Source organism: Geotrypetes seraphini, chromosome 6, assembly GCF_902459505.1.
Source record: "Geotrypetes seraphini chromosome 6, aGeoSer1.1, whole genome shotgun sequence".
NCBI classification, from domain to species: Eukaryota; Metazoa; Chordata; class Amphibia; order Gymnophiona; family Dermophiidae; genus Geotrypetes; species Geotrypetes seraphini.
The window spans coordinates 222,283,037-222,297,330 of record NC_047089.1 but is presented as its reverse complement, the minus strand read 5'-3'; the positions used below and the strand labels follow the sequence as shown (position 1 = coordinate 222,297,330).

The following is a 14,294-nucleotide window of genomic DNA, read 5'->3' as shown; positions in this document are numbered from 1 at the left end:
AACGCATGCAGACTGAAAAATTGCAGGCAGACCTTAAGAAATTGGAAGACTGAGCATCCGAATGGCAGATGAAATTTAATGTGGACAAATGCAAAAATGATGCATATTGGGAAGAATAACCCAATCATAGTTATCAGATGCTAGGGTCTACCTTGGGGGGTCAGCACCCAAGAAAAGATCTAGGTGTCGTAGATTCTTTCTGTCCAATGTGTAGCAACGGCCAGAAAAAGTAAACAAGATGCTAGGAATTATTGGAAAAGGGATGGTAAGTAAACAAGACTAAGAATGTTATAATGCCTCTGTGTCGCTACATGGTGCAATCTCACCTTGAGTATTGTGTTCAATTCTGGATGCTTTATCTCAAAAAAGATATGGTGGAACTAGAAAAGGTTCAAACAAGAGTAACCAAGATGATAAAGGGGATGGTGGGTTCCTCTCGTATGAAGAAAGACTAAAGAGATCAGAACAACCTGGAAAAGAGATGGCTGAGGGGAGATATGATTGAAGACTACAGAATCCTGAGTGGTGTGGAATGGGTACAAAGTGGATCGATTTTTGATGAAGTGTAAAAAAAAAAAATTTACAAAGATTAGGGGACACTCGATTAAGTTACTGGGAGATACTTTTTATAGTGCTTTGTATATCTAGTGTTATTGTCTTGGGAGTGTGGAGTTTTCGATGGTTTCCTATGTTCGAATTATTCAATAAAAACTCTATCAAATTAAGTTGTATAATTGCACTTTCAATTGCCTTTGTAAACTCCTTTGTGTGGGATTTGCAAAAATAAAGAAAAAGACCTTTTTGGGAACACCCTAAAAATGGGCTAAGTGTGTGGGGAAAGTCCTATTTCTTACCACATCTTAGTAGAAGGGCTTCTTAGTGTGCAAAAATCAGTTTATAGCATTTATTCCACTAATTAACATGCATACAATCATTATCCCAGGACAAGCAAGCAGCATATTCTCACTTGTGGGTGATGTCATCCACAGAGCCCTGATGCGGACAGCCTCGCAAGCAGACTTGCTTGTAAAACTTTAAATTTGCGACTGCCACACTGCACATGCGCGAGTGCCTTCCCACCCAACGTAGGGCGCGCTTCTCATTTCTCAGTTTTCTGCGGAGCCGATAAGTCCTCGTTTCGACGCTCTGCACTAGACTTAGTTTAATTTGTGCCTTCTCTCACTGCGGCTCATGTTTTTTCCTTACAGGGTCACTGTGTTTATTGCGTGTTTCTTTTTCTTAAAAAAAAAATAAAATTTAAGTTTGTTTATTTTCTTTGTGTCAACGGAGGGGCCTACACCATGGCCTCAGCCTATGGGCTTCGATTTGGCCACGACTGTTTTTCATTCTATGTCCCAGCCAGTCACAAGCTTCAAGAAGTGTAGCCAGTGTCAGCGCGCGATCTCCCTCACTGACCCACACAATTGGTGTGTACAGTATTTAGGACCTGACCATCGTCCGGAATCATGTGCTCGCTGCTATGCTACCCTTCAAACTCGAGCCCTTAAATGTTGTCAAGTTCAAGTAGAAAAAATATTTGGCGGGATGGATAAGCCTTTACCTAATTGCCTTGACCTCGAGTCCAACCCCGACCTCGACCCTGAATCCAGTGAAGTCTTCTATGGGGCTACCGCCTTTCACCTCGTTCTCGCCATTAATCAAACCTTCCTCGTTTGGGAAGTCTTCGGGGGAAATCAGCTAAATCCTCTCCTGAGGAGCCGTTATCTTCACTGTCTCACTCAGGTAACATAGCTAAGCCAACTCCTCCAGGCATGCTACCTTTAGAACCGGTGGTTTTGAAGCTTCCCAAGAAACGTGTCTCAAAATCAAGACCTCTTTCTTCTTTGAGGTCGTCTTCCTCGGAGACTATAGCCGTACCAGATGCAATGGTCTTGGTGCTGGTTTTGCAGAATATGTTGGCAACTCTTCTGCATCAGGAGTTCGGTAACATGCTTGCCCAATTCACTCCTGCCTTGACTCTGCTTCCTGCAATCCAGCCTGAACACTCAGCAGTAATACAAGGAGTCGAGTCCTTGGCAGTGCCTCAAGCTCAACCTGATCACTCTATAAAAGGAGTCAAGTCCTTAAGAGTGCCTCCAGTAGACTCTACACACTCTATACAAGGAGTTGATTCCTTGAGAGTGCCTCGAGTTCAGTCTACACACTCTATGCAAGGAGTCGAATCCTTAAGAGTGCCTCGAGATACCTTGTTACAAGGCGCTGAGTCCTTTTTGGTTTCTCAACCTTGTACTCTGGCTTCCAGTCCTACCTCTTCGCATAAGGCGTTGCCCTTCTCGAGGCATAGAATGAGGACGTCTCGAAATTCATCTTCCAGACTGGATCCAACTCAATCACGAGACCATGATTCGAGACATGCTTCTCCATCGAGGCCCAGGTCTTCTTCTCGAGACAGGTCTCATCTGTCCAGACATCGAAGCTCTTCGAGACCACCAACTCCTTCGTTGAGAAGATCTGTTATGGAACCTCGCCACTCTCGTCAGTCGAGTTCTTCTCCTGCGAGATTCTCTTCACATTCCAGAAGTGGGTCATCTTTGCCTCTGGACTCGGATATCAGGTATCAATACTTCAGAGAGGCTTCACCTTCGTTCTCTGCTATGAGAGGTACCTTGAGGGGTTCTCGATCACCTTCTCCTCAACGATGTCATTCCTCTTCAGACTCGGTATCCTTTACCAAGTTTCTATGTAAGATGAGTAAAGATCTTAACATATCTTTAGAATCTGACAAAAATACTCTAAGGAGTATCATGAAGAACGGGGAATGCCTCATCCTCCTAGAGAGTCTCTCAAATTACCCATAAATGGCATTCTTTCTCAAACTTTCAAGAGAAATCTTGAGACACCATATTCCGTTCCTGCTGTGCCAACAAAGTTGGAATCTCGATATAGGATGGTCAACTGTAAGGGATTTGAGAAGTCTCAACTATCCCATCAGTCTCTTCTCGTGGAATCTTCTTTAAAAATAACCAGTCCTGCCAAGGTTTATTCCACTGTCCTGCCTAGAAGAGAGGGCAGGACTATGGACAAGTTTGGTCGTCGGCTGTATCAAAACTCAATCATGACAACCCGAGTTTTGAACTACAACTTTGTCTTCACATCTTGTCTCAAGCATTTGGAACACCATGCCTGATTTCTTCAAATATCTTCCTCAACATAGACTTCTGGAGTTTCAATAACTTCACAACATTCTAGATCAACACTCGGAGTCAACTTCGCATGCATATGATTCAATCTGCATATGATGCATTTGAACTGTCCTCTAGAGTCACTGCCTTTTCGGTGGCCATGTGTCATCTTGCCTGGCTTTGCACAGTGGACATGGACCCCAATCTCCAAGATCAACTGGCTAACATCCCATGCCAGGGCAATGAATTATTTGATGACTCTATTGAGGCAGCTACCAAGCGTTTATCTGAGCATGAGAAGTCCTTTGCTTCCATCATCAGACCAAAGCCAAAGGTTATAGGCCTGTTCCATCATACTAGAGGCGTTTCCCTCAGAAGACAGCTCCTTATTCAAGGCCGCCTCCTAAAAAACAACAGCAGCAGCAAAAACCTCAGACTTCTGCTGCACTTAAGGCTTCTCAGTCTTTTTGACCATCTCACACAGAGCATAACCTCAATTGTTCTGCCTCTGTCCCCTCCTCTTCCCATAGGGGACCTTCTCCATCTTTATTACCATCGATGGGAACTCATTACATCTGACCTCTGGGTCCTCGCTATCAACAGGGAGGGTTACTCTTCATTTCTTCCAGGTTCCACCAGATCTTCCCCCAAGAGAGTATCCTTCCAATTTATCCCAGACCGCCCTTCTTCTTCAGGAAGCTCTGCTTCATCTCGAGGAAGTTCCCCTGGAGCAGCAGAGCAAGAGGTTTTACTCCCGTTACTTCCTAGTTTCGAAGAAGATGGGCAATCTGCGACCTATTTTGGATCTCAGAGCACTCAACAAATTTCTTGTCAGAGAAAAATTTTGGATGCTGTCTCTGGCAACCTTGTATCTCTTCTAGATCAGAATGATTGGTTATGCTCTCTGGATCTCAAAGAGGCTTATACTCACATTCCCATTCATTCAGCTTCTCGCAAGTTCCTCAGATTTCGGGTGGGAAATTATCATTTTCAGCACAGAGTGCTACCCTTTGGTCTGGCATCATCTCCCAGAGTCTTCACCAAGTGCCTAGTGCTGGTAGCAGCAGCTCTGCAAAACCATGGTCTTCAGGTTTTCCTGTACATGGACAATTGGCTCATCAAAGATTCAACATCTCGGGGAGTTATTGTAGATACCCAGCGGACTACTTGGTTCCTCCAAAGCTTGGGGTTTGCAATCAACTTCCTGAAATCCCAACTACAGCCCTCTCAGACTCTATAGTTCATCGGAGCTGTACTGGATACTGTGCAACTCGGAGCATTTCTTCTACAACAGCGTCAGGATGTTCTCATTCAACTTTGTCAAAAAGTGTCTTCCCTCACTTCACTTTCAGCGAGGCACATGATGGTTCTCCTAGGTCACATGGCTTCTACAGTTCACGTGACTCCTTTTGCCAGACTTCACCTCAGAATTCCTCAGTGGACCCTGGCATCTCAGTGGGCGCAAGCTTTCGACCCACTCTCTCAGCACATTACAGTGACTCCTTCATTGAGACAGTCTCTCCTCTGGTAGATGCTCTCTTCCAATCTCTCCAGAGGTTTGCTGTTTCACACGTCCCTCATAAGAAGGTCCTCACAACAGATTCCTCGACCTACGCTTGGGGGGGTCTCATCTCGATGGTCTCTGTACTCAAGGCTATTGGTCCAGCACAGATCGTCAGTGTCACATAAATCTGTTGGAACTCGGAGCGAAGCTTTTCAGCATCTTCTTCATGATCAGGAAGTCTTCTTTCAGACAGACAATCCCAAGTTGCCATGTACTACGTCAACAAACAGGGAGGCACAGGATCTTTCCCTCTCTGCCAGGAAGCTCAAAAGGTGTGGAATTGGGCAATCCTTCACAACACCTTTCTAAAAGCGGTCTACACTTCTCCCTCCGTATTTGCTGTGATAGGGGATTAACAGACCCGCGAATACAGAAAAACCACGAATAACTTTTTCATATGTTATTCACTGTTTTCTATTAAAACCCATCATGAATATGGTGAAACCGCGAATAACATGGTGGGAGACCTGGCCTGTTCCTGAAGGAGAGGCAAAACACAGTGAAGAAAGTGCTGGGAATCGGCAATTTTTCTCTGTAAATGCTTGGAATCGGTGATTTCTCTATGCAAGCTGATGTAATTTGGGGGGGAGGAACCAGCAAGCTAAAAACTGTGAATAATCGAAACTGCGATTGCTGAAACCGCAAATACGGAGGGAGAAGTGTATATTCAAGGAGAGAAAAACTGTCTGGCGGACAAATTGAGTCAAAAAACAAAAGGAATTGACCCCAAAATTGACAAATTGAGTCGTCTTCTGCAACTTCATGAATGGACACTCAATTCCTCGCCTCTCCATCACATTTTTTCTCAGTGGGGAACCCCTCAGACTCTTTGCGTCTCCCCACAACAACAAGCTGCCTCAGTTCTGCTCCAGGATATACTCTCCTCATCACCTTGAGGCAGCTGCTTTTCTTCTAGAATGGACGAATCAGTTTCTGTATGCTTTTCCTCCATTTCCTCTCATTCTCAAGACACTTGTCAAACTCAAACACGAACATGCCACCATGATTCTGATAGCTCCTCTGTGGTCCAGACAATCGCAGTTCTCCCTTCTACTTCAACTCAGCTGCAGGGAGCCACTACTTCTACCAGTTTTTCTGTCTCTGCTTACACAGAGTCAGGGGTCTCTACTTCATCCCAACCTGCAGTCTCTACATCTGACAGCTTGGTACCTCTCAACATAACTGCCACTCTACAGTTTTCTCAATCTGTCAAGGACATTTTAGAGGCTTCTTGGAAGCCTACCACTAGGCAATTGTTACAACCAAAAATGGACTAGATTTTCTGCTTGATGCACCATTCATCACAAGGAGCCTCAATCTACCTCCTTGTCTTCAGTTTGGGATTACCTGTTGCATTTATCTCAATCGGACCTCAAATCCACATCTATTCGAGTCCATCTCAGTGCAATTGCTGCTTTCCATCAGCCTATAGAAGAGAAACCCCTTTCTTTTCATCCTGTGGTTTCCAGATTTATGAAAGGACTTTTCAACATCAAGCCACCTCTCAAACCGCCTCCAGTGGTTTGGGATCTCAATGTTGTTCTTGCTCAATTGATGAAGCCTCCTTTTGAACCAATGGTTTCAGTTCATCTTAAATATCTCACTTGGAAAGTGGTTTTTCTCATTGCTCTCACGTCTGCTCACAGAGTCGGTGAGCTACAAGCTTTAGTAGCGGACCCACCTTTCACAGTATTACATCATGACAAGATGATCCTCTGTACTCATCCTAAATTCTTGCCTAAAGTGGTTTCAGAATTTCATCTCAACCAATCCATTGTACTTCCAGTGTTTTTTCCAAAGCCTCGTTCTCATCCTGGAGAAACAGCTCTTGTCTAGACTGTAAGCGTGCTTTGGCTTTCTACTTGCAACGCACTAAGCTACACATTTCTGCTCCTCAACTTTTTGTCTCTTTTGATCCAAACAAGTTGGGACATCCAATTTTCAAGCGCACTATCTCCAACTGGATGGCTGCTTGCATCTCTTTTTGCTATGCTCAGGCTGGACTGCATCTACAGGGTCAAGTCACAGCCCATAAAGTCAGAGTCATGGCGGTATCAGTAGCTTTCCTTAGATCTACTCCTGCAAAGCTGCCACTTAGTCCTCGGTTCATACAGTCACCTCTCATTATTGTCTGGATTCTTTTTCCAGACGGGATGGCCATTTCGGCCAGACAGTTTTACAAAATTTATTCTCCTAAATTGCCAACATTCCCACCATTCCATTCTGGTTAGCTTGGAGGTCACCCACATGTGAGAATATGCTGCCTGCTTGTCCTGGGATAAAGCATAGTTACTTACCGTAACAGGTGTTATCCAGGGATAGCAGGCAGATATTCTCACAACCCACCCTGGTTGGCTTCTTAGCTAGTTATCTGAGCTGAGGAGACGCACGCCCTACGTTGGGTGGAAAGGCACTCGCGCATGCGCGGTGTGGCAGTCATGAACTTTCTTTAAAGTTTTACAAGCAAGTCTGCTTGCGAGGCTGTCTGCATCCAGGCTCCGTGGATGACGTCACCCACATGTGAGAATATCTGCCTGCTGTCCCTGGATAACACCTGTTACGTTAAGTAACTGTGCTATCTGTGCATGTTAAATTTTAACACACATTAAAAAATTTATGTAAATGAATGTGTAAAATGGGAGAAAAAATTCCAAACATCAAAAATCAGGAATAATGCAGAAAATCCAAAAATTAACTGAAATCTTTGTACCTGCCTTTATCAGCTTTTTATCCAGCACATTATAGAGATATATTGGAAAGTGTCACAGATATAAACAAGGAGTGTTTGTTTTCAAGGGTTGTCTTAAAGTCTTAAGAATACGTGAAAGCAATGATCCAGAAAGAGATGTCAATGAGCAGAATGAGAAAAAAGAGCTATGTGAGAAGAGACGTTTGCTGCTTCCCAAGGCTGGAGTGGGTAAGTGTCTTACTCTTGGTTTAGTGTGCCACCAGGCAGTGCAAGATGCATAATTTGACCATTTATTTTTTCCCTCAAAACAGGCCCCCCCCCCCCGCCCAGAATCCGTTAAATATAGTGCAAAATATAGACAGCAGATATAAATTCTCAAAACTGATGCATTTTGATCACTAAATTGAAAATAAAATAATTTTTCCTACCTTTGTTGACTGGTGATTTCATGAGTCTATGGTTGCACTTCTTTTGAGAATTAAAAACTGAAAACGATGCTGAGCCATAACTCTGCGCAAATGAAAATTCCTCAAAAGCGGGACCCTTCCATCGTCAGTTCTATGTAGCATAGATACCCCCTTCCCTATATACACTCTGCCACCCCTTCCTAAAACCTTCCAACCCATTATCCCCCTACCAACCACTCTAAGGGTAAAAACTAGAGAATGACAACGGCGACAAATTTGTCCCCGTTCCCGCTGGAACTCAATTTCCCCATCCCGTCCCCGTGAGTTTTGTTGCTGTTCCTGCCCCATTCCTGTAAGCTTAGGATTTTAAAGCGTTTGAAGCTTGTGCAGATGAGGACAGAGCTTGCAGGAATGGGGCAGGAACAGGAAAAGAACTCATAGGGACGGGAAAATGAGTTCCTATGGGGATGGGGAAAAATTTGTCCCCATGTCATTCTCTACTAAGAACCTCATAGTGATAGAGCTGCTGCCTCTGCACCCAGAGGCTGTGGGATCAAATCTCCTTATGACCTTAGGCAAGTCACCTAATTCTCCATTGTCCCAGGTACAAAATAAGTACCTGTATATATGTAAACCACTTTGAGTGTGGTTGTATAACTAGAAAAAAGTATACAAGCCCCAATCCTTTTCTCCTTGTCCTTATGGTTCCCTCTAATATGCAGAATCGTTTGTAAATCTTCGCACTCCCCTCCCAATCTGATCCTAAACCTTCCCTTTGAATCATGACCTTTGCTCCCATACCTTGGCCAGGTCAAATTTTTAAATAAGGGTTTCATTTGTAGCTTTTATTTGCTTTTTATTTTTTTTCACTAATATAGTAAAACTGGTCTGCTTATTTATTTATTTCTAGTCCTCTAAAGATTACAACTGTTTTGTCATTGGGGAATTGTATGCAAGTTTCAACTTTTTATTAAAATTTGATATACCGCTTAAACTCTACATTGATTGGTTGGGCTGTCTATTTGCAGAGGCCAAGTCTCATCTGTATCTATCTGATGTGCTCTAATGCAAACCAGGGATTAGAAACACTGGTCAATATTCAGCTTGCAGCATTCAGTTTTATTGTGGGTTTTTTGGGTTTTTTTTTTCTGTTTTGTTAATACTGACTGCTTTGGGCAGAATTAGGTTCCGATATTCAATGCCCTACCCTGGTATTGAATATTTGTGTTGGCCTCCAGGATTTATACTCGCAATTTAGAGAGGAGGTCTGCAGCAGAAGGGTGGGAAGCAATTAGAGAATGACACAGTGACAAAATTCATCACCGTTCCCGTCCCCACAGATAACCGCGGGAAACCATCTTCATGTCCTCCTTTAAGGAGAGAGGGAAGAATCAGAGTATGAATGGCCACAATTACTGACCCGTAAGCTTTGCTTTGAAGAATGCTGGTGTAGAAGGACTGAGGTTGAAATAGACACTAGAAAATTACATGGGATTATTTCCCGCGGTTATCCGCGGGGACGGGAACGGTGATGAATTTTGTCACCGTGTCATTCTCTAGAAGCAATCACAAGCTGCCTGCTAGCTTGTTCCACACCAACTTCTTTTCCTTTCTTTTTGTTTGATTCAACAGATCTCCGTAAGTTCTTGGACATCTTCATAAATCATGTGCCTTTTAAACATTGGAGAAGGTTCCTCCGAGACCTCGGAGTGTCTGACAATGAGATTTTCGTGGCCGAACAAAACAACCTCCACGATGTGAAGGAGCAGCAGTTCCAGCTTTTAAACAGCTGGCTGGACAGAACTGGGATGGAGGCATCTGCTAACACTTTACTGGATGCTCTGCGCAGGATTGACCTCCGAGGTGTGGCGGAGAAAATCTCAGATGAACTTGTACGGACGTCACAGTTCGAATATGATATGGAAGACTGAAGAACAATGGTATCCAGCAGTGTGCACATTTCCTTTTTTTTTTTTTTTTTTACACAAAACCGTGTTAGCAGTTTTTAGTTCAGGCTGGTGCGCTGAATGCTCTATGCTGCTCTTGATGCTCAAAGGAACTCTGTAAAAAGGGGGGGTTTGTATGCTGGTCACACCTTCAATTCAGAAATAAGGGGAGCAACAGAAACACTTCCCTACACTCTGCAGCATCCTTCTGTTCTGAAGTTGCTGTTGGAAGAGCTCAATTTTGTACATCTATATGTAAAGATCCTGCTTTATGAGCTAGTAAGAAATGCACCATGCCTTTTTGCCTTTTTAAATTTTTACAGTTACTGCAAGTTTTTAGATATTTTATTTAAAATCTTATGGCTTTCCATACTGACATCAGGTAGGCTAACCTGAAAAGTGATGTATGGAGAAGCCTGATTGTAGAGTCGGAGAATAAATAGCAGTTTCAGGTCAATACCTGAATTTTTATAAAATATTTCCACCTTTTTAAGATGAAGATCATAAATTTTGTAGCTCAACATGAGTAACTTTCAGATACAATATTTTTTCTCTGGAGACAAGCAGGGGAAATGCAGGCACACTTGTTGAAGTCCTCTGACTGAGTCTGCATGTGGTGCTCTACCCTAGGGCTAGTAAGGTTGTGTTTTATTTTTTTTACCTTACTGAGCATGTGCAGACATCTTGCCTTCTGAGCTCCTCCCCCTGCTTAGTCATGCTTTTTCTTTGACTGGGTCCATGACAGGTCATAGCTCTCCCCACTCCTTGCCTTTCCATAAGAAAAACAACTGGGAACGAAATATTTAAAATAAATAAATAACCATTAAAAACCCAACAACTTTTCTTTGTGCCTTTCTAAAAAAAAAAAAGAAAGGAAAAAGATATCTATCAAAGGTCATCTAAAGCGCTTTTCCTTTCAACTCATCCCTCAAGCCTCCCGCCCCTGAAAGAAAGAGAACCGCGTTCACATTTTCTTATCAGTGACCGCGTGACAGTTTTTAATACAGCAACGCTAGGACCATGAGTCTTTTGTAATGGATGGTGTTTCCCTCACAGGGGTGCTTCATTTCAGTCAGGGAGGAGAGGGGCAGAAAGCAAAAAGAATGTTAGGAATTATTAGGAAAGATAATGGAAAGCATAAAAACATAAGAATAGCCATACTTGGTCAGAACAATGTTCCATCTAGCCCAATTTCCTATTTCCAACAGTGACCAATCCAGGCCACAGACAGAAACCCAAATAGTAGCAAAATTCCATGCTACCAATACAGAACCAAGCAGTGGTTTCCCATGGCTGTCTCAATAGCCTATGGACTTTCCTCCAGGAACTTAACCAGACCTTTTAGAACCCAGCTATGCTAACTGCTGTAACCACCTACTCTGGCGACAAGTTCCAGAGCTTAACTATTCTTTGAGTAAAGTAATAATTCTTATTGTTTACCCCATCTAATTTCATTGATTCATTAATACAAACTGGCCGAAGTGTCCATCCCGTCTGAAGAAAGACTCTCTAGACAATAAAGAAAAGTGAATGTAGAAAAATACGCTGTTGCTAAGGAGCAAGGGTCCTCTGAGAAGTACAAAGATGGAGTCTTGCTTGTAGTGGTCCATGTTATATGGAAGCCATGTGGCCTCGGAAAACCTTCAAGTGCCTTGCAGAAAATGTTTAAATTTGAAACGTGTGAATACAGAGGCACAGGAGAGGAAGCAGACAAACCAGAAGAAGAAATGCTCTCAGTAGAGAAGAGGCCAAAGACTGAAAAACTTTGTTAGGGTCACTGCCTAAACTGAATAGTAGCAGTCGTACAGGAAAAGAATACCTGAAGACCATAAGAACGGAGTGTCGTTGCCACAAAATGCAAGCACTCCCACCAGATATTGAAAAAGATGAGAGGCTATAAGAAGGGCCTAGTAGCGTAAACTGTGCTGAGTGACTGAAAAGCACAAGCACACGAGGGAAGCCAGAAGGAATAACATAGAAGTGCAGGCTTCCTTGAAACCCAGAGAGCTGAGACTCGGGAAGGTTGAAAAGAATGCATCTGGGTGGTAAAACAGTAGAGCCAAAAGGTGTGAAAAACCAATCAATTGGAAAGGAGAAAAACTCCAGACCCCTAGAACACAGGGATGTTAAGTGCCAGAGAGCGGCGAAAAGGTGAAAGGTCCCAAGGCCAAAAGGCTAAGGGGCTCAAAAATGAAAACAAGGCAATGTAAAGAAAAAATACAGAAATATCCCTCAAACTAACGAAAAAAAAAAAAAAGGAAATGCGATGAAAAACAGGAGAAGAAAAAAAATATCCTAAAAAGGATTGAATGGCCTCCTCCTCCTCCCCTACAGCCACTCCCAAACCTCCGGCATGAAGTACAAAGGGATATAGGAGACTGGCATAGTCTGGATGCTCACAAGCAGACACCCTCGAACATTAGTGGAACAGTGGAAGACCGGTAAAGAACAAATACACCTGGTTAATCCTGTATTGCAGCGAAACAGGGTAATAGCTGTAGTAACGGGAAGACTAACTGATAGGCTCTCCACCTTTGTTAGTTCCCGTCACCCAGAAAAAGTCAATGTTCATTGATTCTTCTGTTATTATTAAGATGGAATTACTGAGAAGGCAGAGTCAAGCAGCAGAAGATGACACTGTGGACAAAATTAATTCTATGTACAGTAGGAATGTTGGCTCTCCTTCCATATCAACACCGAAAAAAAGTCTTAGTTTTGAGGATATGCCCTGAAGGGACACGTCAAAAAGGCTGAAAAGACTGATGTTAAACAGCTATGCTCCCCTAGGGGAGGTGCAAGGCCCTACTTCCATTAGTCCAAAATCTCCCATTCCTTTATATTCCCCCCACGTCCGGCATCTTATCATCCCTTTTCTAGTCCTCTATCCCCAAAGCATTCAGTATCTTTCCTTCTCTACCAAAGCATTGTGTCCAGCATCTCCCTCTCCTGCTGGGTCTACTGTTATTATCATAGCTTCACCCATGTTGGAGGAGGTCCTGTTCTCCTGGTGCACAGGAGCTGTGCCACTGACCTCCCACCCCCAAATCTTGCACACCAGATAGACACCTTGCTTTCCTTTGTTGAAGGACCAGCCCTGCCTTAGTTCTGCTGTGGACATGATTTTCCTGAATTATACACCATACAGTTTGGAGGGTGTAATACTTGCTAATTCTGTGTGATGGGGTGCTAAGGCTGGCTTTGATTTGAAAAGGCAATTTCCAAAGCCTTTTACCCAGTTACAGGGTTATTTATGCAATCAGTCAGCTGTCTGAAAATTGCCCACCTTCCATGCAGGTGTGTGCATATTTTTACCTGGATGCAGAAATGGGATTAGATGGGGAATGTTACTATGCATATTGTTTTAGATTTGCAAAGCTGTGCCATAGAAAAATCAAATTACAACACTCTGCATTGTACGTTTTCCTGGGGCAGTTGTGAAACAGAAAACATGTATCTACTTTTCCCTTTGAGAGCTGGTGCAAAGTCTGTGTGTGAAAATAACTCTGGACTTTCCAAATACCCACATTGCAACTGTTGGGTCAGACGAAATAAATGTGAATGTCTGTGTGATATGTATTTATTTTATTGTTTATTTAAGTGTAAATTATTGCTTTCTTTTATTTTTCATGGGACTCTGCTAAGGAGCCTTGATATTATGAAATATGGAAGTAATGTTCTGACTGCTGCTGAACGTGAAACTGGCCTATATAGAAAGATGCCACCGTGAACAAGAAAAAAAATGTATAAAAAAGAAATGTGTACTAGTAGTAGTAGTAGTAACTTCCCACATGTACAGCTCATTGCTGCCATCTAGAGCTAAGGCAGGGAATGGGCCGGTCACATGGAATTTTATTGGTAGAATGCCCTTGGTCCTATTTGACTGCCTTTATTATGAGAAAGGTGGCGTGGCAATGTGGAACCAACCAGCATTTTGCTTTCTCTGTCTGTGCATTACTGGCTGTTTAGAGCCTGTCTCAAAGATAAAGATAACCTTCAAGGTATTCTTGATTTTTAGTGGTATATAAAAATAAAACTGGAATGTGAACTTGTAAGAGTTAGATGAATACAATGTGAAATTCACATCAGCACTTCCTCTTTCAGAAATTGCACTTGTCTGAACTATCTCATTCACAAAAGGAGATTTTCTGGAGCTTAATTCATTTCAGCTTTTACCCCTTTGCCTCCCTACAGAAATATCTTTTAGGATTTAAATTCTGCCTGTGTCCTTAATTTTTTTTTTCAGCTCCATTGCTGTGTCCACTTTTTAAAAATTATGTGCTTGGATGAGTGCTTCAGAGGAGAATAAGGTACTCACCCCAGATTCTACAATAGATAAAGCTTTATTATAACTGTTGAAAAGTGGCATGCACACGCTAAAGCTGAATCAGCAACCCTGTAGCTGTGTTCAGGCTTTGTGAAACCTTGTGCTTCTTTTGGAGTTGTGGCAATTCTTAAAATGTTTAACATTCATCTCAGGGGTGCTGTTTTCTGACGCACATAAAAATTGTCTCCACTTATCTACTTTCAAGCCTAATCAAACTTTAA

The 14,294-nt window shown here is 42.8% G+C and overlaps 1 protein-coding gene across 1 annotated transcript in view; it reads left to right on the top strand.

The window, feature by feature from the left end:
* The window catches only part of LOC117362256 (tumor necrosis factor receptor superfamily member 10B-like), a 94,471-nt gene extending 81,152 nt beyond the window's left edge, over nucleotides 1–13,319 (top strand). Inside the window, exons 8-9 of the mRNA XM_033948361.1 lie at nucleotides 7,504–7,624; nucleotides 9,436–13,319. Of these exons, the coding sequence (XP_033804252.1) occupies nucleotides 7,504–7,624; nucleotides 9,436–9,734 (420 nt within the window). The 3' untranslated portion in view covers nucleotides 9,735–13,319. The remainder of the gene's footprint in view (nucleotides 1–7,503; nucleotides 7,625–9,435) is intronic.
* Nucleotides 13,320–14,294: the final 975 nt, after the last annotated feature.